The sequence below is a fragment of the Acomys russatus genome, chromosome 31, assembly GCF_903995435.1.
Source record: "Acomys russatus chromosome 31, mAcoRus1.1, whole genome shotgun sequence".
Taxonomy (NCBI): Eukaryota; Metazoa; Chordata; class Mammalia; order Rodentia; family Muridae; genus Acomys; species Acomys russatus.
The window spans coordinates 13,023,969-13,049,425 of record NC_067167.1 but is presented as its reverse complement, the minus strand read 5'-3'; the positions used below and the strand labels follow the sequence as shown (position 1 = coordinate 13,049,425).

General features: G+C 43.0%; 1 protein-coding gene across 5 annotated transcripts in view; it reads right to left on the bottom strand.

Annotated features, from left to right (window-relative positions):
• Positions 1 to 3,877, bottom strand: part of Anks1b (ankyrin repeat and sterile alpha motif domain containing 1B) — a 1,021,560-nt gene extending 1,017,683 nt beyond the window's left edge. The window contains exon 1 of one of the 5 annotated variants that reach the window (XM_051139823.1): positions 3,631 to 3,877. In XM_051139823.1, coding sequence (XP_050995780.1) covers positions 3,631 to 3,764 — 134 coding nt within the window. In that variant the 5' untranslated portion in view covers positions 3,765 to 3,877. The remainder of the gene's footprint in view (positions 1 to 3,630) is intronic. The other 4 variants (XM_051139820.1, XM_051139819.1, XM_051139821.1 and 1 more) reach the window with 4 other exon arrangements.
• Positions 3,878 to 25,457: the final 21,580 nt, after the last annotated feature.

The following is a 25,457-nucleotide window of genomic DNA, read 5'->3' as shown; positions in this document are numbered from 1 at the left end:
TCTATTTGAAGATTCTGATTCCAGTGAAAAACTTACCATGACAGTAAGTTCTATTTTATTTATTTGTTTATTTATTTTTGACTCCCAGTTTAGTGAATAAGGCCTTAAGAAATCAAGTCTCACAGTGTGCTTCAGAGCCACGCGAGGAGCCCTTGCACCAATGATGAGCGCCAATGCCATCACTGCTTTCCACTGATTACACTTCACATACCTTCATCGTTCCCAAAACCCTAGGGATCAGTGCCATCCCATCCCCATTTCTACCTTACAGCGATGCTTAGCAGTGAGAACAGCTCTTTTCAGTAATTTAAGGGCACTCTTAAGTCCACTGAAAACTGAGGTGTCACACACGCACACCTCCCCATGGCACAGCCACAGCTCGTGCAGCAAATCACAAGTGAACCGAAGTGTGCTCTACACATTTTTATCTCACTAGGGTCTCAAACAAGCTGTCAAGGGATATATTTTTTTTTCCTTAGCAAATTTATTCTTACATGCAATCATTATTTGCAGCTAATAAATAAATAAATAAATAAAAACCATTCATAAAGTATTGTCTAAAGTGACCCCCACACCTTAAACTTTGAAAACAAAATAAATTCGTGACTATGACTGAAGACTCAGTAAAGAAAACCTGAATCTGAGTCCTTGCCATTATTAATTGAGTGACCTTGGACAATGTATCAGTCTTTCTATGTCTCCTTAGTCTTTTATCTGTGCCATGAGCACAGCTTCTGGATGAGACAAAACAAGCATGTACCCCAGGGTCTGGTGTAATTACTACACTCCACAACTACTAAAGCACGCAGAAAAGACTGGCAAACCTATTGCGCAATCTGCTCCAAAGTATTCAAGTGTTTCAAAGTGCCTTGATGCTTGCCAGAGCAGAGCACAGTTCCCGTGACACCGTAAGTTTCTCGTGGATGAAATAAGATGTGCCTTCTTAGGAATTTCACATTCTGCAAAAATGTCACCTAAACACGACTTCAACTCCCGTCTCCTTTATTTTTTTTGTTCAAGTTTATTTTTCATTTATTCACTTTACATCCCAATTGGAGCCCCCTATCTCATCTCCTCCCAGTCCCACCTTCCCTCCCTCCTTCCTCCCCCCTCACCCCTTTCACTTAGTCCTCAGAAAGAGGGAGCCCTCCTCCCCTACCATCTGACTCCAGCCTATCAACTCTCATTTTCTTAAAAGACATGTTTTGGTTTGGCGTTTTTTGTTTTGTTTTGTTTTGCTTTGTTGTTAACTTGGCATGAGGCAGGCAAATGCAAGTCTGAAAGGTACTGGTTTGATTTGCGATTTTTAGGACTTGGTTGAAACGGCTCTTATAAATACATCTTGTTTTTCCTGTGTGCTTCTGTGGAGCCACGAGGGCCACCCCTAACAAAACCAGTAGTTTCAAAACAAAACAAAGCAAAACAAAAAAAAAACAACAACAACAACAACTCATTACAGATGAACACTTCGCATCATGCTTTTGCTACTTAAGTGTTTACTGACATTAAATACTTAGAGTTTAAGCCCTAAAATTTGTCATCTATTTTTGTTTCAAAAATAACACAACTGAGAAAGGAGTATTCAAAAAATACCATTTGTCTCCACTTCTGCCAATGAAATTAACAAAATTTCTCATTACTAATGAAATCTTTATTGTTCCAAATAAATTAATTTTTGAGGAACTTGTTTTATCATACAGCTGGAATAATTTTTATAACTAATGGGTGGATGCCTTTGCAAATACACTTATTTCACTTATAATGTAAAACTGGGCCTAAAGGTCTTTTCTATAAACTATGTAGGTGCAATTATCAAAACTGTAGTGTAAAATATGTGTATTATCTACTTGTGTTTGAAAATGAAAGAAGATACACAGAATGGTCATCATGTCTGAGGCTCACTGGTGGGGGGCGGGGCCTCTATAAATAATCATTGTTGTGCAATGAAGTGCCATTCCATAGTGTCATAGTTACCTTGTATATATAATAATATACGGATTTTTTCAATTCTGTTCATTTCACTGTAACATAACCTTTGCCTTTCTCTTATAGCCAGTATTGTAACTAATTGCACTGTCTGACCACAACCTACAAGAACCTGTGTCTATAACACAATGTTTTCATGCAAAAATCTGTATCAAACACTTCTCAAGATCAGCACAAGTGGTCAATGAGATGGTTCAGAGCAGCGGTTCTCAACCTGTGGGTAGCGACCCTTTTGGGGTGGGGAGGATGACGCTTTCTTGGGGGCCACTTAAGACCATGAGAAAACACAGACATTTACATTGCAGTTCATAACAGTAACCAAATTACAGTTATAAAGTAGCAACAAGAATAAACACTAAAAGCTCACAGCATTGGGAAGGTTGAAAACCACCGGCTCAGAGGGTAAAGGAGCTTGCTCTCAACCCTAAGAACCTGGGTACCACTTCCTGAATTCACGTGGTAGAGGGGAGAGAACACACTCTCACAAGTTTTCTGATTTCTGCATTAGCCAGGCGGCATGCAGAGTGCACACGCGCGCACACACACATCCTACAACAAATAAATGTAATTCTTCTAACTTTATAGAGTAGTACAAAACACTTTTAAGCAAGAAAATCACTTCATCTTTTAAAAAAAAAAAAAAAAACATTTTTTTAAGTACCGTTGAATTGCCTACGAGATGCCGTAAGGTAAAGATATGAATGATGAAAGATGCTTCCAAAAATATACAGGACAAACTGAATTACTACGACTTGAGAATTAAAAAGCTTTCCTTGAATTTCATTTAGTGGATGCTCTTAGTCTTCCTTCCTCCTAAGCAATTTCATTTGTTCCCTTCAACTTTTAATAGTTTCTCAAAATATGCAAATCAACCAGGCTATCTCTAGCTTATGTCTGCTAAATAAATACCTTGACTTTTTTTTTTTAAATGTCACCTTCGAAAGATTCTTTGAACAATGTTCGTCTCGCCTGCAACATGTTAATATTAAAAGGCCTCTACTGGATTCCACACACACTTTGCCAAGCCGGACGTGACTGCCTACACCCTGAGTTTCTCTCAGCTATATCTAGGAAACTGAAAGTACTGCTAACGCTGCTTAACCTGCCTCATCAAGTTTTTCACACTGTCCTGATTGACTGACATCCCCTCAGAAGGTTCACTGTCTTTGTTTTGTGGGATCATAACCCACTGCCGTTGCCTTCTGCACAAGAAAGTAGCAGAAAGCCTAGGAGGCTGTGGCTTTGGCAGGGTAGCAGCAAGCACCCAACAGCTTCTCCTTTAAAATAGCCAAATGGTAGGAGTGGGCTTTCAGGGCTGCAAATACAAACAGTAGTGGACGTGCGGAGTCCCTTCTAGAAACACCAGTCCATGCACAAGTTCTGCACCGCATCCCAGAGAAAAGTAGCTGATTGACGCAATGATGGAAAGCTATTTTCAAATTACTCAAAAGACTCTAAATCATCAGTCTGGCTGGGAGGCTCTTGCCTCTTCTCCACACACACGGTCTGTTTTCCTGCCTAATTTAAGAATGAACCGCTGACATCTCCAGGTGCAATACCCCGAGGAGAGAAACGTCCCTGTCACAACGCTAAGGAGGGAGGGGTGCGCAAAACAACCCACCCTCAGTGGGTGCCAGTTCTTACCTTAGCAGATTAGACAGGGGCAGAGGTCCGGATCCACCGCCCAGGATCCCTCCTTTCCTTCCAGAGAGGAGTTTCTCCACCAGAGCCACATTGCCAGTGCGAGCAGCTTCCAGCAGCTCCTGGTCTTTCCCCATAGTCTCTCACCGAGTCCCCCACGGAGTCCTATCCCCTGCTCCGGTCCTCCTCCCGGTCCACTCCTCAAAAGCCAGGGCCCTCCCCGCCCCACCCTAAAAGGATGCCAGGGCTTCAGCACGCTGAGATTCCCTGCAGCTCCGCGGCGGCGGGAGCAGCACGCCTTCTTCCTCCTACGGCGGCTCGGCTTCTACAATGGGGAGCTGCAGCCCGTGTTTGGGCAGAGGGGCTGGCCGAGCGGCGACGCGCCCCCACAGCCACTCCCCTGCATTCCCGAGGCCTCCTTCCTGCGGGTGGGGTGCGAGCGGGTAGGGACCCGGCCCGGGGCGCGGGCACTGCTGAGGAGCGAGATGAGGATGCTGAGCTCCGAGGAGGATGCCAAGCACTGGGGAGGATGCTCAGCTCAGAGAGCAGGATGCTCGGGCGCAGAGAGGAGGGTGCCCAGCACCGAGAACACGGGGCGCTGAGGCTGCTGTGGAGCGAGTCCAGCGCGTCCTCCCCGGAGCTACAAGGGAGCGAGCAGCAGCGGCCGCGGTGGCCCGTGCGACCGAGTGCCCAGCCTGGGTTCGCCTCTATTCCGCGTCCAGTGGGCTCAGCGATTACACCGGGGCGATGGCCGCGGCCCGCTGCTGGAAGAAGCGCAGCGGCAGGGATGGCTGCGGCCCGCACCGAGGCTGGGCTGTGCCGGCGAGCCGCAGCGGGTGCGACCGAGCGGAGGGCGGCGGCGGCGGCGGCGGCGGCTGGGAGGCTCGGCGCGCGGGGGGCGTGTGCACGCGGCAGGTGCGGCCCGGGGCCGTCCGTGGGGCGGGGGCCGGAGGAGGGCAGCTCGTGCCAGTGGGCGGGGCCCTCCCTGCTCACTCCCTGCTCCCTCTTCTGTGCCCTCCCTGCTATCCACCCTCCGTCCCTGCTCTTTGCTCCCTCTCCCTCCTCTTTTCGTCTCCCCTCCCTCCCTTCTGCTCACTTCTCCCGTCTCCTCGGAAGAGGTTTAACTGTGTGAGTACTGGAGATCACCCGGCTGGCTGCTGAGGCGCCTTCTCTGCCTGGAGCCCAGAGTCAGTAACCATACTTGAGGCAAATCTTCCACTAGGAGGTGATGGAGAACCTGATGCTGGAACGAGGCGTTTTTGCTGCTGCTTCTGTCCCAGGCCAGGTGACTTGAAGGATATTTCATCTTCTTGCTTTACCTCTGGAGAGAGAAGATACTCGCCCTTGGAAGAGACTGAATAGGGTTGTTTTAGCCTCGTTTCTGAGCCACTGAATGGTTTGAGACTTTTGCAGTTTTGCAGGGTTTTTTAATCAGCGTGAATTTTACTTGGGCTTTGGAGATGTGCTGACTTGTACAAATATCGGGAAAAGGGCTCTCATTGGAAATTCCTCCACATCCACATTAGGAAGACTATAAACCGGCATGGATGAGAGAGAGAGCTGCTTTGGTTTGCACGTATCATCAGCAGTTCATTGTGTGGGGCTGGCTTGATTTTGTTGCATGTTTTCCTTGCTCATGGTAAAGAATGCAAGCTTATTTTCTTTTGAAACGCCCTGTGCCGGCTTGTGGTCAGTTGGTAGGAAAGGGTATGATAGGCGCTTTGCGTACAACAACCCAATGAACTGGTTGCTATTACTATATATATTACTTTAGAACTAACGTAGAGGTCCAGAAAAACGAGAGATAGATGGTGGATGATAGACAGACAGAGGATTTATTGGTCTTGTGGAGAACCAAAGTACAGTTCCTGGCACTCATATCAAATGACTGACAACTTAGTGTAACTCCCGCTCCAGGGAACCCAATTCCTCTGGCCTCCACAGGCCCTGTGCTTATGTACACATATCCAAAGGCACACACACACACACACACCCCTACATACAATTAAAATAAATGTTTGAAATAAATAATAAATGAGACTTTTTTTTTTTTTAAGATCTAGACGCTGGAACTGGCTTATTCCAGATCCCAACTTTAACCCGCATTGAGCAACAAATTACATAGAGGGTAACTCTTACAGACATTTGATGAGCAGTCACCACGGGGCCAGAAGCCATATATACTAAATCCTTTCTACACTTCTGTTTCAATGCCCACACAATTTCTGTAGACTATGAGACTGTTATCTGTGCATTTCACTTTCCTGTGGGAGCAGAGGAACCTCTTCTACCCTTATTGTACGCGTGAGGACACTGAGGAGCTCAAAGGCATGCAGCTGGAAAGAAGACAAGACAAACCCAGGACTGTCTGCTATCTAAGCCAAGGCTATGGGTAAACACCAGGAAAACTCAAAAGCCATTCAGAAATATAAAATAAAGTGTTTTTCTGTAGCTCAGTATTCTAAGACTTCATTTCAGTGGCTTGGGATATTAGGTAAATTTGTAGCTTCACCTTGCAGGGTTCCGAGAGGGCATAGATTTTGGACAAGTGTGATGTTTCAGGTTTTTGCTTTTCATTTTAAAATCTATTTTAATGAGAAGATGATGTATGGCCCCTGACATAATGGGCCCTGCAGAACAGTTCCTGAAATAAGAAATGAGTAGCCACAAATTCATTTTGAAAATAGCGTGGGAAACCCCTTTCTCTTCTTTGCTACTCTGTTGCCACCTAAGTGACACAAACTTTTCCCAGCACAGCCTGTAAGTATTGAAATGAGCAAAACTAATACATCAACCACTATTGAAACATGGATGAGTTAGTGACTGGGTGCTCCTGAGTTGGCCTTATCAAAATCACGCAACTTCTCCGGTGGGGGTGGCGGGAGGGGCGGGCGGTCACTGGGAGGGACCATTAAAAGTGATTTACTTTAAGGGTCAGTAGTTCCAGACACTCTACTGACATGTGATATTCAAAGGCAGTTTTTCTCCTCTACACATTTTATTCTAGTTAGTTCCTAGCTTCCTAAAGAGGATAAAGGCTTTCACTGCATGAGAATAAACATGCAAATTAAAAGTAAAAACATTATTTCAAAAAAGCTGAAGAGGGTAAATATAGAGACTTGTTTTAGGTGTCCAGATTTTATCATACATGTTTGCATCTGTGAGTGGCAGAAAGAACCAATAACTCTTAGGAGCCAACTAGACAACCTGGATCTCAGTTTGTTAGGTAGAAGTTTGAAGTTCACTTCTACTGAGCTTCCCTGCCCTAACATTGTATTCCTGCAGTGAAATAAGGAGGTTCTCGTTTTATCTTGATTACAGACTAAGAGGCAGATGGAACTCCCTCGAAAAACAAGACCAAAACGACAACAAAAAAAAAATTGTATCCCTCATTTTTTTTAAATCCCTTATTCTAAATTATGGTATACATGGATGTAATTATAAATAGCTGTGGCAAGTCAAGAGGAGAGAGATGGGGGGAGGGAGAGAGAGGAGGAAAGGAGAGAATCCTCTTGTTAAGGGAGAATAAATGAGTATAGTTAAAAATAAAAATGGGAAGAAAGACAAAGCAAGTATACGTGTATTTCCAAGTACACATTTACAAATGTTTAATAAGTAAAACCTTTGAAAACATAAAGACATTGAAGGGTCTTGAACCTGGATCAACTTAGAGTGGCATCCCTAGCTCTGTTTGCAGTGAGGGAAAGGAAAAGATATTGCCTTAAAATGTAGAGTCACCAACTAAAGCTCTGGGTCTCAACCTTTCTAATGCTGCGACCTTTTAATATAGTTCCTCCTGTTATAGTAACCCACAACCATAAAATTATTTTCCTTGCTGCTTCATAACTGTAATTTTGCTACTGTTATAAATCGTGATATAAATATCAGTGTTTTCTGATGGTCTTAGGCAGCCCCTGTGAAAGTTTGTCATTTGACACCCCACCCCACCCCCACCCCCCAGCCCCCAGCCCCACCTCAAGGGGTCATGACCCACAAGTTGAGAACCACTAAACTAAGGTGTGATGATTTGAATGAGAAATGGCCCCCACAGGCTCCTGTGTTTTAACACCAGTTAGTGGTGTTGTTTAGAAAAGTTATGGAACCTTTAAAAGGTGGAGTCTTGCTGGAGGAAGTACATCACCGGAGGTGGGCTTTGAGCTTTATAGCCTGACCTCACTTCCTTTTCTCCACCCCCTCCTCCTCTCTCACCCTTCCCTCTCTCCCTCCCTCCCTCCTTCCCTCCCTCCCTCCCTACCCTTCCTCCTCCCTCTTTTCCCTTCCAATGTGTGGATGAAATGTGATCTGTCTACTTCCCGACTGCCAGACCAGTCACATGTTCCTGCTGCCCTGCCTTCCCTGTCATCATAGACTGGCTATAGCTCTTCTGGAACTTTTAGCTAAAATAAACGCCTTTCTCCCCTAACTTGCTCTTTGTCGTAGTATTTTACTGCTGAGACAGAAAGGTACCTGATATATAAATGAAGCTAGTTTAACACTGTAAGTTAGATGAGGCGGGGAAATGCCCCTATCTCCCATTTTTGGCCTATCACTGAGGGGTGGATGCGAACAAATAAATCCTAATTATAGAATGTGAGGATACTAGAACCCTGAGGGGTTTTCTTCCTACGTTACATTTAATGCCTCCCCATATCCCCTGTCCCAAAACATGTTCCTCACTATCTTTTTGATGGGCCCCAAAGTACAGGAACTTTGTGCATGCTTTATTAAAACTTACAGCCCGTGAGCACTGAAGACCATGAGAACATCACTCAACCCTCTCCAAATACAAGAAACCAAATGAGTGTGTCATTTGCATGTCCTTGCTGCCTGAGGGGTTGAATAGTGTACAAAGTATAGAGATCTCCACCCAGGCAGAGGAGTAATGAAACTAGGGCCTATCTCCCTGGAAATGTGGATTGTAGGCTCAATTTTTTTAACCAATATATTTCATTATACCTTATTAACCGAGCATACGCCACTTATATCCCGACTAACCAAAACAATAGTAAAAGAGGATTAATGGACACAATAACAAAAACGTATGGATGTCAGTTCTTAGGAACAATTCTCCTGGCATAATCAGCAGGATTCCTTCTGCTGGAACCTGGAGTAACCAGAACCCAGAACCTCAGCAGGAGCCGGAGCCCCAAAGCCTTACCTTGTGTGGTTCTCTCTAGGAGCGTCTTGAAGTGGAGCAATGAAAAGCCAAAACTATCTGAAGTCTCCAAAAGCCCCGCCTCCAGTTCTAGGCTCATTTATATATCTCCTCCCAGAGTCTGTTCACGGGATCTTTTCAGCTGGCAACAATCAAGCTCCTGCACGAGGTGGTTGGTCTTCTAGTGGATTAACCTCACCTGTTCTCTCACGAGACCATTCCGATCCCACACTTGGGAAACAGGTTTATCTCTCCTTCACATGATCATCTCATTAGATGTTGAAAAAGCCTTTAACAAACTCCAACACCCCTTTACGATAAAAGTCTTCAAGAGATCAGGGATACAAGGCTAGGCACCAAAACAAACAAGCAAGCAAACAAAACCCCCACCGATTTGTTTAGTGATCCATGAGCAGAAGAGGCAAAAGAAACCAAAAACCAGCGTTGAACTAGAATCGTATTTTGAAAGCAAAGAGACTCCTCCCACTGGTAAAGCATTCATTCCCAAAGTATCTTAAGTAGGAAAAAGCAAAGTGTTCATTGTTTCTAGCTCCCTCTTAGAAACAGAAGCTTCTTGTCCACTAGAGAGAGCTAGTGAGAAGGAATAGAGATCAGCCCCCAAGACCCTGCCCCTCCCATTCCATCACCCTTCTTAAGGCTTGTAGCCCTCACTCCCTGAGCTACCTTTACCTTTGAGAGCTAGTCTACCCACTCAAAGTGTAGTATAGTCTCCAAACTACTTGTCACATTGAGAAGTCTCTCAAACTCCAATGGCTTTTCCCCCCATCTCTTTTTATTTTTCTACTGAGAAGCTGGGTATAGATGTCCATACAAGTAATCCCAATAATCCAGAGGCAGAGGTCGAGGATCTCTAAGGTTGAGGATGGCCTGGTCTACAGAGTGAGTTCCAGGACAGTGAGGCCTACACAGAAGATTCTACTGAGGGAAAGACAGGTGCATCTTGTAGTGGATATAAACATGTTTTTGTTTTGATCCCAAGTATGGGATGTGAAACCGCCTCATGTGAGGGTGTGCGACATTTGTCCACTAGAAAGGGAACTGCCTCATGTGGGGGCATGGTCTTTGCCAGTTGAAAAATAGCATGCACAGGCTATAGAAGAGTATAAATGGCCCAAAAAACAAACAAATAAACAAACAAAAAACAAAAAAAGAATCAATCCTTTTTCCTTCACTTGGCTGCTCAACACTCTACTTTGAGATGCTCCGAGAGAGAGAGAGAGAGAGAGAGAGAGAGAGAGAGAGAGAGAGAGAGAGACAGAGAGAGACAGAGAGAGACAGAGAGACTCCAGAGAAATCTTCGAAGAGGATGCGTTTGGTCCCTGCTGTTGCTTCTGCTGCTGGTTGTCCGTGTTGTGTTGCTGGCTGAATGTCCTGATGAAGAAAAGTAGAACTGCCCCCAAGGAACTGAGTCTAAAAAGAGCTACCTATCCTGTCCCTACTGTCTTTCCTATCTAGGGTAGGTCGGTTGGAAGTGAGGTAGAGGCATTAAAGAACCCCAAATAAAGGAGGTTTTAAAAGATCAAAGCCTACAAGATCTGACAGCATATTACACAGTACCTCAGAGAAGCAGTTAAGAAGATTCAAGAAAATGTAATTTAATCTGGGCATCTGATCACTCTTAGACACTAATCCCATATCATCTACTCAATAATGAGATCTGTGCAGTCTCTGTCATACTCCTCAACTCTGCCATTGTACCCTAAAAGTATCTGTAGGAGATACTTAAATGAGTGCAGTTGTAATCTAGTAAAAACTTTCCTTTATGTACACTGAAATGTGAAGTCTACATCAATTTCATTGATTACAAAAAATAAGTTTTTTAACTGACTGGAGAGATGATGACTTAGTGGTTAAACACACTTGCCATTCTTCCTAAGGACCCAACTTCTAGTCCTGGTACCCACACGGCAGATCACAGCTATCTGTAACTCTACTTTCAAGGAATTCAACAGTGCCTTGTGGCCTTCACGGGCACTGCACACATGTGATACACGGACATGCATTCAGGCAAAGCACCCATACACATAAAAACAATGTTGATCATGAAAAAAAGTCTTAGGTCTTTGGCTGTATTGGCTGGCAGTGGGATTTACCCATGTACTATATAATCTACAGATTTAGTGATGACTTGATCCAAAGCCTTGCTAAAGTAATACTTTTTCATTTGGCTTGATTGCTTGTATGTGGGAGTAGAAAGAAGAGGCTGAATAAATTGCCCCTTGAAGTCATCGCTCCCACCCCAGCCTGGGCAGATAGGAACTCTCTCCATCAGCAAATCCTAATTCCCGTATCCCTGAGAATGGCTCTCAGATCTCTATCATTGTGATTTTTACAATGCCTTTTTGGTTTTGGTTTTGTTTTTTGAGACAGGGTCTCTCTGTGTAGCCTTGGCTGTCCGGAACTCATTTTGTAGACCAGGCTGGCCTCGAACTCATAGTGATCCACCTGCCTCTGCCTCCCAAGTGCTGGGATTAAAGGCATGTGCCACCACGCCCAGCCTACAATGCCTTTTTAAAAAATACTCTCCCGTGTCCTCCTTTGCCACAATTACAGCAAGCATCTTGAAATAGGGGCCCTGCCAAGCCATAACTCAACTTATGGTGAGAAAGATGATGCTTTGTATCATTGTACCATTGACCAAAGACAAGGGGCCCCACAGGACTGAGATCCCAGCCTCTTGGGTGAGGATACCAGCTGGTCGGTGCTGGTGTCTGAGAGGGAAAGCAGTAACCGTGGATTAGCTGCAGTGTCTGAAATAAATTATCACTGCCAGGTTGAGAGAATACAACATAACCAGGGGGCAAAACCGTGATGATGGTATGCCAAACTTTGAAACACAGTACCACCGTTCATCACATAACAACCTCCTTCCAATCAAAGCTTTCGTGTGCGCAGTGGTGGTCTCATGGGCTCACATTGCCCACTAACATAGCTGCTACAGACTGTGTAGGCATGCCACACGATGGTTATGCAACTGCAAAATTGCCTACCCATGCATTTCCCAGAATGCATCCCTGTCATTAAGCAACACATGACTGTATTTGGGGATAGGTATAAAGCTAAGAGGCAGTTGTACAGTAATTGACGAAGCTGACCCCCTGGAGGCTGGTTTCAACTCTTCATACCGTCCTCCCTAATTTCACAGCCAGAGTTTCCATCCTCAGCTTCCGAGTGTTCCTAATTTTGTATTTCCACTCCTAAGACTCTTGGATGTCTTCCTCCACTCCTGTCATTCCTAGCACTTTTGGATTCTACTCCCTTCTCTAGGGCAGAGCCCTCCCCTACCCCTTACTAGTTCCAATGGAAAAATCTAATCATTTTCAAAAAACTTGGAGAGTGACACGTTTTCTTACAGAATCTCACCAAGCACCTGAAAAAAAAATTATATTTCTTTTTATTCAGCACTCTCTTCATCACACTTTGTTACTGCCCGGAGGCTCTTGGGCCCAGAAATTCACACTGCCCAAAAGGGACCCTTGAAAACTGTGATCCAGTGCTCCAATTATAGCCCAACACGTTCCAGCTGTTTCCTTCTCTTGCCTGGCCTTCCTTCCCTCCTTCCTTCCTTCCTCCCTTCCTGGTTTATTTGTTTGTGACAAAATCTCAATGTGCAGTCCAGGATACCTCAAAATCCCAATCCCCCCCTCCTCAGCCTCCCAAGTGCTAGAATTATAGGCTTACACCACTGTGCTTAATTCCCTCCTATGGTTTGGTTGGTTTCCATGTTAACAGGCTGCATCTGATGGTAATTTGCAATCCCAGCACTCCAGAGGCAAGGGCAGGAAGACTGCCACAGGTTCAAGAACAGCCTGAACTGAGCACTGTGAACCAGCCCCACTGAGCCCATCAAGGGTGGACAGCTGTATAGCAGACCACAGCAGCACCCCAAGATGAGGAAGCCAGATGGCTCATGGAAAACGGCTGTGAATTAAAAAGAGCGAAATAAGTTAACACTTCCCACTCGCGCTGCTCCTTTTTTGAGGGAACAATATAAGCTCTCTTTATGCTATATGGGACTAACCTACCACACACACACACACACACACACACACACACACACACACAAAGAAAGAAAAAAATAAGACTTGAAACCAAAAAAAAAAAAAAGCTTTCTAGTCTCTTTCACAGTTTGTGTGTCTTTTTTCTGCATTTTATTCTTCATTATCACCTGATATTACACTTTCTTGGTCTTTTCCGGTGTACTACTATACCTGAACTTATAGCTGTTTGCCTATCAACATATATGCGCACATTGTGTTTAGAGTCTGCATATGAGGAAGAGTGTGTGGGATTTTCTTTCTCTTTCTTTCTTTCTTTCTCTCTTAATGTGTTTGGTGATCTGGCTTACTATTATATATTCTATGCCCATCCTGGGTCTTTAAATAACTTCACTTCCTCTTTTCTCCATCCCAAACTGTGGAAATGCATTTGCTGATTTGACTGGTGAACTTCCATAAATCCCCAGAGTTCTGCTCACATCTCTTCATTATTATTTCATTTGCTCTTTAAAACTTGATACTTTGCAGAAATCTGTCTTCAAGTGCTCTTACTTAGTCTTCCTCCTCTCTGTAGCTGTTAAACACCTTCTATGATTTTTTTTCCAATTTAGCTGTTATATGTTTTCTGTACCAGAACTTCTATTTATTTTTTATTAAATAAAGACTGTTCTTTCTTGATATTAATTCTGACAATACATCATTTTCCTGGTTCCTTTTGTGAATATTTCTCTTTTGTTATTTGAGTATATTTAAGATGGTGTTTTGAAGCCTTTACTAAGTTTGATACTTATGTTTCTGCAGGGACAGAGTCCAAGAGATTTCCTTTCTTTAAATGTATTGCATGCCTTGTGTTTTGTCAAAAATTAGGCATCTGGGGGGGGAAAGAAAAAGGAAGAAAACACAGCCATAGTCACTTCATGTAGTCTTTGAAGACTGTCTCTAATTGGGGAAGCCCCTCACTAATTAAAATAACATTGGGGCCAGCACTCGGGAGGCAGAGGCAGGTGGATCAATGTGAGTTCAAGTCCAGCCTTGCCTACAAAAAAAGTTCAGGACAGCCAAGGCTACACAGAGAAACCCTGTCTTGAAAACCCAATAAATAAATATATATGTATATATTATATATGATATATATACATTTGACATATAAGACGGACAGACAGACAGATGATAGGATCAGGTAAGCTAGCATTGGCTCTTTTTCTCCATACTTAACCATCTCTCCAGATGTGGACGGAATTTTGCTCTGCAACTTCAATTCTTTGGGGGATTCAAAACACGTTGTTTTTCTGTTTCTTTGGCTTCTTCCTTGTTGTAAGGATGAGAATGGTAACTTTTGAGCTCTTTATAGATCATAACTTCAATATGAAAAATTGTATTTTTCTCATTATTTAGTCATTCTACATGTGTGGTTTTTTTTTTTTTTAAACTGGTATATATCTGACTCCCAGATCTTGGATTCAAATTGGTATTCTCATAAATCAGATGAAGTACAAAGAGCAACTTCCTCGTCTGCCTGTCCTGAAATGCATTGTTGTTGTTGGGTTTTATTGTTTGGTTCACAGCTGACTGTGAGTATAGCATGGGGGGGTGACAGTTTAATAAATATATTCTAATAAAATCTCACAGCCAATTAGGTATCTAAGTCTCCAAGGCTTTATCTGCCTCACAGATCAAGTAGTGAAATCTCGAGACACACAGGCTTTGAGGAGCAAAGGCTTGCACTGGCGTTCCTGTACTTCCCAGATCAGTACACTTCATGTAAAATGTCATATGTCCCTTAGTCCTGTGCCAGTTCTTTGTCACACTTAAAAATCACCCTTCTTGAGGCTGGAGAAATGACTTAATCTCCAGCACCCACATAGAGGCTCACAGCTGTCTATAACTCCAGCCTCAGGGGATCGGATGCCCTCTTCTGGCTTCCGAGTGAACCAGGGATGCATGTGGTACCCACACATACTGCCAGACAAAACAGCTATATACATAAAATAAAAATGAATTTTAAGGCCGGGCGTGGTGGCGCATGCCTTTAATCGCAGCACTTGGGAGGCAGAGGCAGGTGGATCGCTGTGAGTTCGAGGCCAGCCTGGTCTACAAATCGAGTCCAGGACAGCAAAGGCTACACAGAGAGACCCTGTCTTGAAGAAAAAAAAGAAAAGAATTTTAAAACCATACATTAGTGACATAGTGTGACTATAAGTGTCTTTCCTTTCAGGTCTACCATTTTGTGTGATGTTGCCACATCTCTCATTTGCCCAAACCTCAAATCTGGGCCTGATTTCCCTTAGCAGATAAGTTTTGGGTTTTTTGTTTGTTTGGGTTTTTGTTGTTGTTGTTGTTTGTTTGTTTTGTTTTTTGAGACAGGATTTCTCTGTGTAGCCCTTGCTGGCCTGGAAACTTGCTCTGTAGACCAGGCTGGTCTCACAGAGATCCTCCTGCCTCTGTCTCTTGAGTGCTAGGATTAAAAGCATGCACCACTACGCCTCGGCAGCAAATAGGTTCTTAACAAAGGGCATAACAGCAGAGGCTATGAGATTGTTGGCATGGTCACTGGAGTTTGGCCTCTTATTCCTGGGATCCCTGACAGTTGAGGTAACTAATGCAGTGAGTAAGGTGAGGTTTAGAAAGAGAGTTTGTAGAAAGTGGTGAAACCTCATCTAAATGTAAAAGCAAATAGATTGCAGGACTGATTCTGGTTTGAAGTGTGTGTGTGTGTGTGTGTGTGTGTGTGTGTGTGTGTGTGTGTGTGTTTCTGTCTGTCTGTCTGTCTGTTTGTGTATGTGTGTGTATGTGTTTCTGTGTGTTTGTCTGTCTGTGTGTGTATGTACATGTGATGTATGTGGACGTATTATGTGTACATATTCCTGTAAGTGTAGGTGTGTATCTGCCGCAGTTCACATGAAGGACACCTCAGGTGCTCTCTCACCTTCCATCTTGTTTTTAAGACAGTCTCTCTCTTTTTTGGGGGGGGGGTCACCATTCTGTATGCTGGGCCACCTGGCCTGTGTTTTCTTTTCTCCACCTCCCATCTCATTATGGGAACACTCGGGTAATAGGCAATGCCACCATGCCTGACTTTTACATAAGTTCTGAGGTCTCAAGCTCCAGCCCTCCTGTTTGCACAGCAAGTGTTTCGCCCACTGAACCGTCATCTCTCCAGCCCCTGGGTTGAATTTCTGCTAGTTAGATACACCAGAAGGATTAGGATGCAATGATGCTGAACACCGCAGCAAAATCAGCTCTCTTTGCGTAGCCAGCCCATTGAAATAACAGCCAAATACCTGCTCTAAATGCTTTGCAGGAAACCAGACACTTAAAGGGGACTGTTTCATTTCATCCCATAAGTTTTGGAGGTGTAAACACGGACAGTGGCATCTAGAAACCGCTGGTCCCTTCCCCGCTGCCACGTGTACACCAGCAAACAGCAACCAGGAGGGAGCTTCAGGAATATTGCACTGGACATCCTACCACAAGACCACCAAAACTATGCCCCTTGCAGATCAGCTTTTATTAATTACATTCTAATGCCACGCCCTTTGGCAGCGTGGAAGAGGTGGGAATGTTCTTAGGAATTTTTCCCACTACTCTTGTTTATTGGATTCTTTAGGAAGCCTCACATTTGCAAGCAAATTAGCTGAACTAGGAAAGTTCGGTTAAGCACTGAGGCATTCTTATTCTTTGCTGACAGTGCTCATTTAGCAGCTCTTTCTCTTTTCAGCTTGACTCCAAGGAAACATGCAATGGAAGGTTTGACATACTTGTGACCTTTCTTTACCTGTGGCCTTCACCAATTGGTTGGGATATTTTGTCTTCATTCCTAGCGCTGCATATCGGACATGAACTTCCTGTCTGCTAGGCGCTGCTCTAGCTTATAGAACGAACACTTAAAACAGTATCATCCGGATCCTCATGGAGCTTCGATCAGAAGTTATAAGAAACGTCAGTAACCAAGAAAAAGAGACCATGCTCTGTTAAGGCACAGACCATCAGTTCCCCCTTTCAGCAGGCATGCTAAGAAACAAGCTTACATTGCCTTAAAAGGGGCACAGGTTTCCCAGGGGTGTTCATTCAATTCTTCCTGAGTGCTTGCTATGTCCTAGGAAGCCTGCCAAGGGCTGGCGGTTCAGCAGTAAACGAGCCAACTGTGATCACGACCGCACAGAACCCACATTCTGTACACTCAGGGAACTGGGGAGCAAGGACCCACAAACGTGGTGAGTGTTAGAAAGGAAGCGCAAAGCCCCATGACGCTGAATGGCACATACACCCACCACAAATGGGATGAGTGGTAGAAGGTTCAAAGCCCGGTGATGACGAATGGCAGATCCATCACCTAAGTCTGGGCGGTAAATGGGAGATCTGTCTCCAGGTACGCTATTGAATCTGGGACCTGAGAGATGAGCCGGCAGAAGGAGGGAGACGGGAAGAAAGCGCGTTCCACGAACACTCTGTCAGGAACAGCTGATAATTGACACTTCTGTCATCCCTTTCCTTCGCCCGCCTCTGCTTCTGACTTGCTTTGCTCACTCCCATCTCCCCACTGAGCTTTTACAACTTCTCCAATTTTACTCTTCATTGAATGCTCTTAATTTCCAAAATACATAAGGTATTATCTTTTTTTTTTTTTTGGGTTTGGGTTTGGGTTTGGTTTTTCGAGACAGGGTCTCTCTGTGTAGCCTTGGCCATCCTGGACTCACTTTGTAGACCAGGCTGGCCTCGAACTCACAGCGATCCGCCGCCTCTGCCTCCCGAGTGCTGGGATTAAAGGCGTGCGCCACCACGCCCGGCACATAAGGTATTATCAAAATGCTTTTTCTAAAAGCAAAATAAATTTTTTTCCATTTGTATATGCCCCCTCGCTTCATTTTTAAAATATGACTATTATTTTTATTATAATTTATTACCATTACATCCCAATTGTTAATCCCCTCGCTCCTGTCTTCAGGTGCCCACCCTTCCTCCCTCTTCTGCCCAGTTCCCTCCCCTAGACCTCTGATTGGATGCGAGGAGGAAACACTCCTCCCCCACACGGTCACAGCCTATCAGGTCTCATCGGGATAGCTTGCATCCCCTTCCTCTGTGTGCCCACAAGGCCACCCTGCCAAGGGACAGTGATCAAATCCTAGGCACCAGAGTGCTGTGACCCTGACCTCATTTTAGCTGATATTTGTGCAAAGAAGTCTCCCTGTAAAGGAAAACAAAGTAAATAAACCACGCTTTTCAAAATGCCTATGTACATGTTACAGATCGGTGAGTAAGGACGGGAACAGTTTCAACAATCTGAAACGAAAAAGAAAGCTAATCTAAATATAAAAAAAAAATGAATATTTAATTCTAGCTATAATTGTCCACCATGCATATGCTTTTCAGATCCCACACACTAACAAAGAAGCGTGTGCAGCTAATTATTTATTTGCTGCAATACAAGGCCCTCCCACCTCCCATGTTCATGGGCTGGCTTCTTCCTGCTACCCAGCTGAAGCCGAAACGTGCCAATATGGGGACCAAGCTGGACTCAGTTTGCAGCCAAGAACAGAAAGGGAGTCGTTGTGAGATTTTTCTGAGCTCGGTAATTCTCATCCGACTAAATGTATGTGTTTTGTTCTACATCGCTCGCTACCAAATGCTTCCCAAAGCGTTTCCCGTTATCCTGCCAGTCACTGTTTATATTACAATAGAATGCCAGGACTGTGGGCAGAGGCCTGAGTCTGAATCAGAACATCTGGGTATCAACTCTAGCATGACCTTTCCTTAGTTTAGAGACCTTGGGGAGATGTTGTGGCCACATGGGAATGAAATATGCACCTTGGGGAGGCAGGGTGTTAGCTTGCTGGAATCGCCACGGCTAAGTACTGTAGAGTAGACGGGTTAAAGGAGAGAAGTCTGTTTCCACCTAATTCCGGAAGCCAGGTGTTACAGGCCTAACATCTTCTGGCCTCTCCCGTTGGCTCCCCTGTTGTCACAGATCTTACTTCCGTGTGTCTTTATCCTGACTCTCCCTTTCTTATAGGGCTGATGGTCAAACTGGATTAGACTCGCCTTAATTGGTTTGTCTTAGTCTCCAAATACGTCTTTAGAAAGACACAGTTCATGCCACAAGAACAGAATATCAGTTTGTCTGTCGTCTGTCTGTGACAGAGCCACGTATATGCTGGGCTGAGTGAATTTCCTATGTGACTGAGGCTAACCTTGAACTCCTAACCTTCTTCCTGCGTGCAGACCACATCTGGCTGGTTAGCTGTCTTGCAAATCAAATTAAGACTACTCAGCTCTAAGTAGATGTTCAATAAATGCTCGTTAAATCTAAACAAGTACATTTTAAAAATTATTATTATTTCTAATGTTATCTATATCTCCACTTGGTGGATAAATTGGTGGCAAAGGTAAAATTTGAATAATGAAAGGACATTAGTATAGGGAAACACATCTCCTGTCTTGTTTTTAGAAGTAATTTCATGCTTGAACTAATTCCATTGCTTCTTCTGAGATTTAGCATAATCAAGGAGAACTTATTTCACTTTGAAATTCATAAGCTCATAATGCTCATTGGAGTTATAAGAATTTTCTCAATGTCAGAGTTCCAGTATTTTCAAATTTTCATCATCGGAGCCGGGCAATGGTGGCACACACCTTCAATCCCAGCACTCGGGAGACAGAGGCAGGTGGATCGCTGTGAGTTCAAGGCCAGCCTGGTCTACAAAGTGAGTCCGGGACAGCCAAGGCTACACAGAGAAACCCTGTCTCAGAAAAAAAATAATAATTGGAGCTCACATTCTATTGTAAATTACAAGTTTTTAGTTTTTTAATTAGTATTTGTGTTCGTGGGGGCGGGGGAGTACTAGCTTATATGCGGAAACCAGAAAACAATGTTCAGGAACCAGCTCTCTCCTGGAGACTCAATGCAGGTCAGGCTTATGTGACAAGCACGTTTACCTGTTAAGTCACTGGCCCCAAACTATAAACATTTAAGTTGATGGCTTGACTCAATTCTTAAGTTCAACTATATAAATGTGTGTGTACATATGTGTGTGTGGTGTGTGTGTGTTCCTACTGCACACAGTAAAGTTGTAAAACCAGGGAAATGGTAACTGTATTAATAAGTACATTAATACGTACCATATTAGTGAATGAATAAATTGTTAATAACTGAATCATAAGAATAGAGAAACCACCCATATTCTCAGTCATTGAATTACTTACCTTAGGACAGTTGGTGGAGTGATTACCCAGCATGCATGAAGTCCTGAGCTTGGTCTCCAGCTTTGCATGTGCCTGCACATCTCCGGGCATACACATGCCTATAATCCCAGCACCCCAGAAGTGTAGGCAGAGGTACTCCAAGTTCAAGGTCATTATCAGCTACTATAGCAAGTTCAAGGCCTACATGAAGCCTACATAAAACAAAAACCATTGGCCTGCTTTTATAATGACATACAGTAGCTATGACATATCTAAGAAGAAAGATACGTTTACAGAGGCAGAAATGCAGATGTCACCTGGCCCTGCTAGTTGATTCACTATTTGTATAAAGACCAAAAAAAAAAAAAAAAAAAAAAAAAAAAAAAACCGTCATGCCTAGACCTTTCAGTCAAAAACAAGTCTATTGTTTTTTGTTTCTTAGCTGGAGCATGCTATTTTAGGTTAACGAACGCACATACAAAGTACCTCATTACAGCCAACTTGATAAAGGTCTATAAGCATCCAGCTTCTAGAAAGGGACTGGAGGAAAATGATAAATGGGAAAACAAAAGTTCCAATGCCTTGGGGGTGAGGTTTTTCGTTGTTATTTTAAACATTAATTTTAAAACTTTATTATGTAAAAAAAAAAAAAAAAAAAAAAAAAACCTTGCAAATATGTGAGATGTCACAGCAGATTTAACCAGACCCAAAGCCCACACAACTCAATGAACTTCTACACAATTCTCCTTACCCTTGGGAGTAAGGAAAGAAAGTAATAAAATATTCAAAGTGCTAGGGTAAGCAGGGGCTTGGTAGCTACTATGGCATAGATACTAAAAATGCTTTCCACATAAAGTGTTTAAGACTCATTCTAAACTAAGCATGTTGGCTCATGACACCATAATCCTATAATGCCAGCACTTAGGAGGTCCTGGTATATCGTGAGTCCAGGCCAGCCCGAGCTACACAGAAAACCTTATTTTAAAAAGTCTACCTTTTCTAGATACACATCACTTATGTTTGTAAGAATGTGGAGAGAGAAAACTTACTAATCCTCCTTATCCAGTCCCTGGGCATGAGGTGGCTTAGTCAGTAAGACTGCTTAGCACTCTGCGTGATGACCTGAGCTAAGTCGCTAAAGACAAACATTGTGGAAGGAGAGAATCAACTCCCACACGTTTTCCTTTGATTCCCAGATGCACACTGTGGCATGGCGTGTGTGGTGGTTGAGTGGTACTGTTGGAGTAGTGTAGCCTTGTTGGAGGAAGTGCATCCCTGGGAGAGGGATGAGGTTTCAGAAGCTCAAGCCAGGCCCAGTGTCACTCTCTCTTCCCGCTGCCTGCTGATCCACCACCATGTTTCCCGTCGTGACAGTGGTAGACTAAGCCTCTGAAACTGTAAGCCAGACCCAATTAAATGTTTTTCTTATTAAGAGTTGCTGTGATCATGGATGGTGTCTTTTCACAACAATAGAAGTGCAAAGCATGAGCTCACGCACACACATATAAATAAATGCAATAAGCATCAAATACAATAAAAGTAGAGATGACACAACATGAAATTAGAATGGTGACTATTTCAGTAGTGAAAGGTTGTCATGAGAAATGTAACAACAAGTCAATGACATGGAGGTAAATATGACTAAAAACACATAATATACATGTATAAAAAATATAATAAGCCAGGTGAGGTGGCACATGACTGTAATCCCAGCACCTAAGATATGGTTCCATGTGGATAAGTAGTTCAAGGTCGTCCTCAACTACTTAGTGACTTAAGGTACATGAGACCCTGTCTTTTCAAAGTCTCCTAAAGTCATAGCACATACCGATATCTGGTACAATGAGTAAATGCTCATAAATAGAATTCTAATAATGAGTATTAAATGTGCAAGGTGGAATCTATCTGCATTTTAAAACTCTTATGGGAGATTTGGCAGATAGAAGGACCTAGAGGGGACAGGAGCTCCACAAGGAGACCAATGGAACCAATTAATCTGGGCTCGGAGGCAAGGGGGAGCTGCAGAGACTGATGAGCCAGCCAAGGACCTAGACCCCCGCTCAGATGTAGTCCATAGTCTCTCTCTCTCTCTCTCTCTCTCTCTCTATATATATATATATATATATATATATATATATATATATATATATATGAAGTAGTGGCTACCTCTGGCACGGACTCTGGTCCCCACAGGTTGATCACTTCCTTCTGGTAGGATGGCCTTGCCAGGCCACAGAGAAAGAGGATGCACACAGTGCGGATGAGATTTGACAGGCTGGGGTTGTATAATAAGTGAGGAGGGCTCCTCCTTTCTGAGGACTAGGGGAAGGGAATTAAAGGGAAGAGGGAGAAAAAGTAGGGCCCGAAGGAGAGGGCTACAATTGGAATGTAAAGTGAATAAATTAAAAAAAAGTTTTTAACTAAACATATTTTTGTTGGGGCACTGATATCTCTGAGTTTTTTTTTTTTTTCTTAAAAGTGACTAGTGAGGATAATCTCTTCCGTTTTAGGTTTTGCAAAATTGCACTGATGCTAATATTATAATAATTATATGTCCATTTTAAGCACATAAAAACCTATATCAAAATATTACCAAAAAAAAAACGTATTGTTAATGAGCCAGCAATTTTATTAAATTCTACATTAATACTGAAGACAATACTGCTGTGTAACAGTCACGTGCTTTCACAGCACTCCCTCTGCGGGCCCAGAAATTATGAGAGTATTCTGCTAAGTAGGGGTGTAGGGGTTTATAATTTGAGTTTATTAAGATCCCAGCACTTGATAGGCAGAGGAAGGTAAGTCTCCGTGAGTTCAAGGCTACCTTCATCTGCACCCAGAGCTCTAGGCCAGCCAAGATCACTAAGTGAGACCCTGTCTCTAAATAAATAAACAAACAAACAAACAAATATAAATAAAAATTGTATTGAGCCAAAATATAAAAACACGAGCAGGAAACGATTTCTCTCTGTCCATTTTTGGTTTTTTTTTGGTTTTTGTTTTTTCCTTTTTTAAACATGAGGTCTCACTACATTGCCCAAAGGGACCTTGAAGTTATGATTCTACTGCCTGGTGTCCTGAGAGATGGAAATAGAGGCACACACAACCATACACAGTTTGGCATATAGTCTTAAGGATTAAGCTCAGAGTTTGCCTTAAAATAATAAGCTATATTTACTAATTATGTCGGTCCCCATGGGCTTTAGCTACAATAGCAAAATAATCTCCCAGTTCTGGAAGCTGGAGTCCCAGGGCGAGGTGCACACAATCCATGCCTACTAAGGCCCCCTGCCAGGCCTTCAGAGCTGCTTTCTCGCTGTGCTCTCTTTCCCTTCTCACAATGAGACCATCTCCCCGTGTCTTTTCCTATAAGGACACTGTCTTAGTTCAGATTGTATTACTATGAAGAGACTCAATGGCCACAGCAACTCTTATAAAGGAGGAACATTTAGTTGTGGCTGGTTTACAGTTCCAGAATTTCACTCCATTATCACTCCATGTGCAGGCAGACATGGTGCTAAGCTGAGGAGTTCTACATCAGGATACAAAAGCAGAAGAAGGAGGACACAGCTTGAGCAGAGGAGACCTCAAAGCCCGCCCCCATGGGGACACACTTCCTCCAACAAGGCCACGCCTACTCCAAAATGGCCACACCTCCTAATAGTGCCATTCCCTGTGGGCCAAGCATTCGCACACATGAGTCTATGGGGGGCCATGCCTATTCAAACCACCACAGACACTAATCCTAGTGGTTTGGGGCCCCTTCTAATTATCTTAGTTTGCTTTATTTACCTCCTTGGGCCTTGTGTATTTAAGTAAGGTCACATGGGCATTTATGTCCTGTGAGATCTAACTTTGAGGTCTCGTTATGTAGCCCTAACTGGCCTTGATCTCGAAATCTTGCTGGTTGAAGCTTCCTGAGGCCTGGGGTTGAGTCCGATTGCGCACACTTCTCCAAGTTAGGTCTTCAAGGTGAATTTTAAGGGAACACAGTTCTATTCATAGCGCTTACATTTTAAAGGCCTTCAAGGCGTACCAATTTTGTAGGACTGAAGAGACTTAAGCCATTTTCCCTAACACATTTTGCTTACTTTGCATTTTAATGCAAGGGGCATTCAAGACAAGATTCACAGTATTAATAAATGGAATATTGAGGGCACACTTAACCTACAAAGAAAAAATGTTCTATTTAGTTTAAAAAGAAGGATGTATTTTTACATCTATCCTTGAAATTTATTAAAAATCATAAATGACTGCTACATTTACTGGTAAATGTTTACCATTGGAACACATGCTCACTCTACAAAACAATTTGTGAAGTGCATTATTAGTTGCTTACAGTGGACTCGTTTCTTTGTTAACTGAAACACCATTTTCTGGGACTGCTGCTAAAGCCATATGATTAACGTTAATAAAGAATTCAAAATTTAAAAATGTACAATGTAATAGTAGATGACGATGATGATTGTGGTGGGCAAGGATGAAGAAAACATAATGGTCCAATGTAGATTATTGACTTCTACGTCATTATCCATTGTGTACTTTGTGTACTTTGGCAAATAATGTCATATGATATGATATTGACAATGACTTGGTGTGATTAAACACAGTATAGTCTCACAATCAAGTATACTTCTTGGTTACGCCTACATTCCTAAATTTGTCAAAGCCTTATTATGAGCTTACAAAAAGGTTAAACATAAAATGGCAAATTTGTGCCGGAAACAGTATTATACTAATAACCCTACAATTCAGGCTATATTGCTCACATAATAGCTATTATTAAAAACATGATTGTGTGTTTTTAATATTACAGCTGTTCTGGAAAAAAGGCAGTTATGTTTCACAGAAAATGGATTTTTAGGCATTTTACGTCGATGCTCATCGAGCACATTTTATTTTGTGACTATCAGTCTTTTTTTTAAAATATATGTTGGAATTTAAAATATACCTTCTTAAAAGCATTAATGAGATATGTAATTTATGTATCATGGAGCTTATCTGTTTTCAGTGTAAAGTTGTATAATGTGTAGTGTGTCAAGTTGTTCAAATACCACCAGATTCAAGATCTGAGTTTTAGCTAGGCGTGGTGGCGCACGCCTTTAATCCCAGCACTCAGGAGGCAGAGGCAGGGGGATTTCTGTGAGTTTGAGGCCAGCCTGGTCTACAAAGCAAGTCCAGAGTAGATAGGACTACACGAGACAGGACCAGCTAGTTTTACTTCTTCCATAATTTCATATTCATATCTCATCTCTATGACTAATTTCTTTTATGTCAAGGAGTGAAGTGTGCTCTTGCTGCTGTTAACTCACACGAATACTTATTTATCTTTCCTTTAAATTGGTTAAGATTCATTTATTTTTATTTTCTATGCATGGTTGTTCTGCCTACATGTATGTCTGCGCACCACATGCGTGCTTAGTGCCCATAGAGACAAAAGATCACATCAGATCCCCTGGAATGGGAGTTGAAGATGG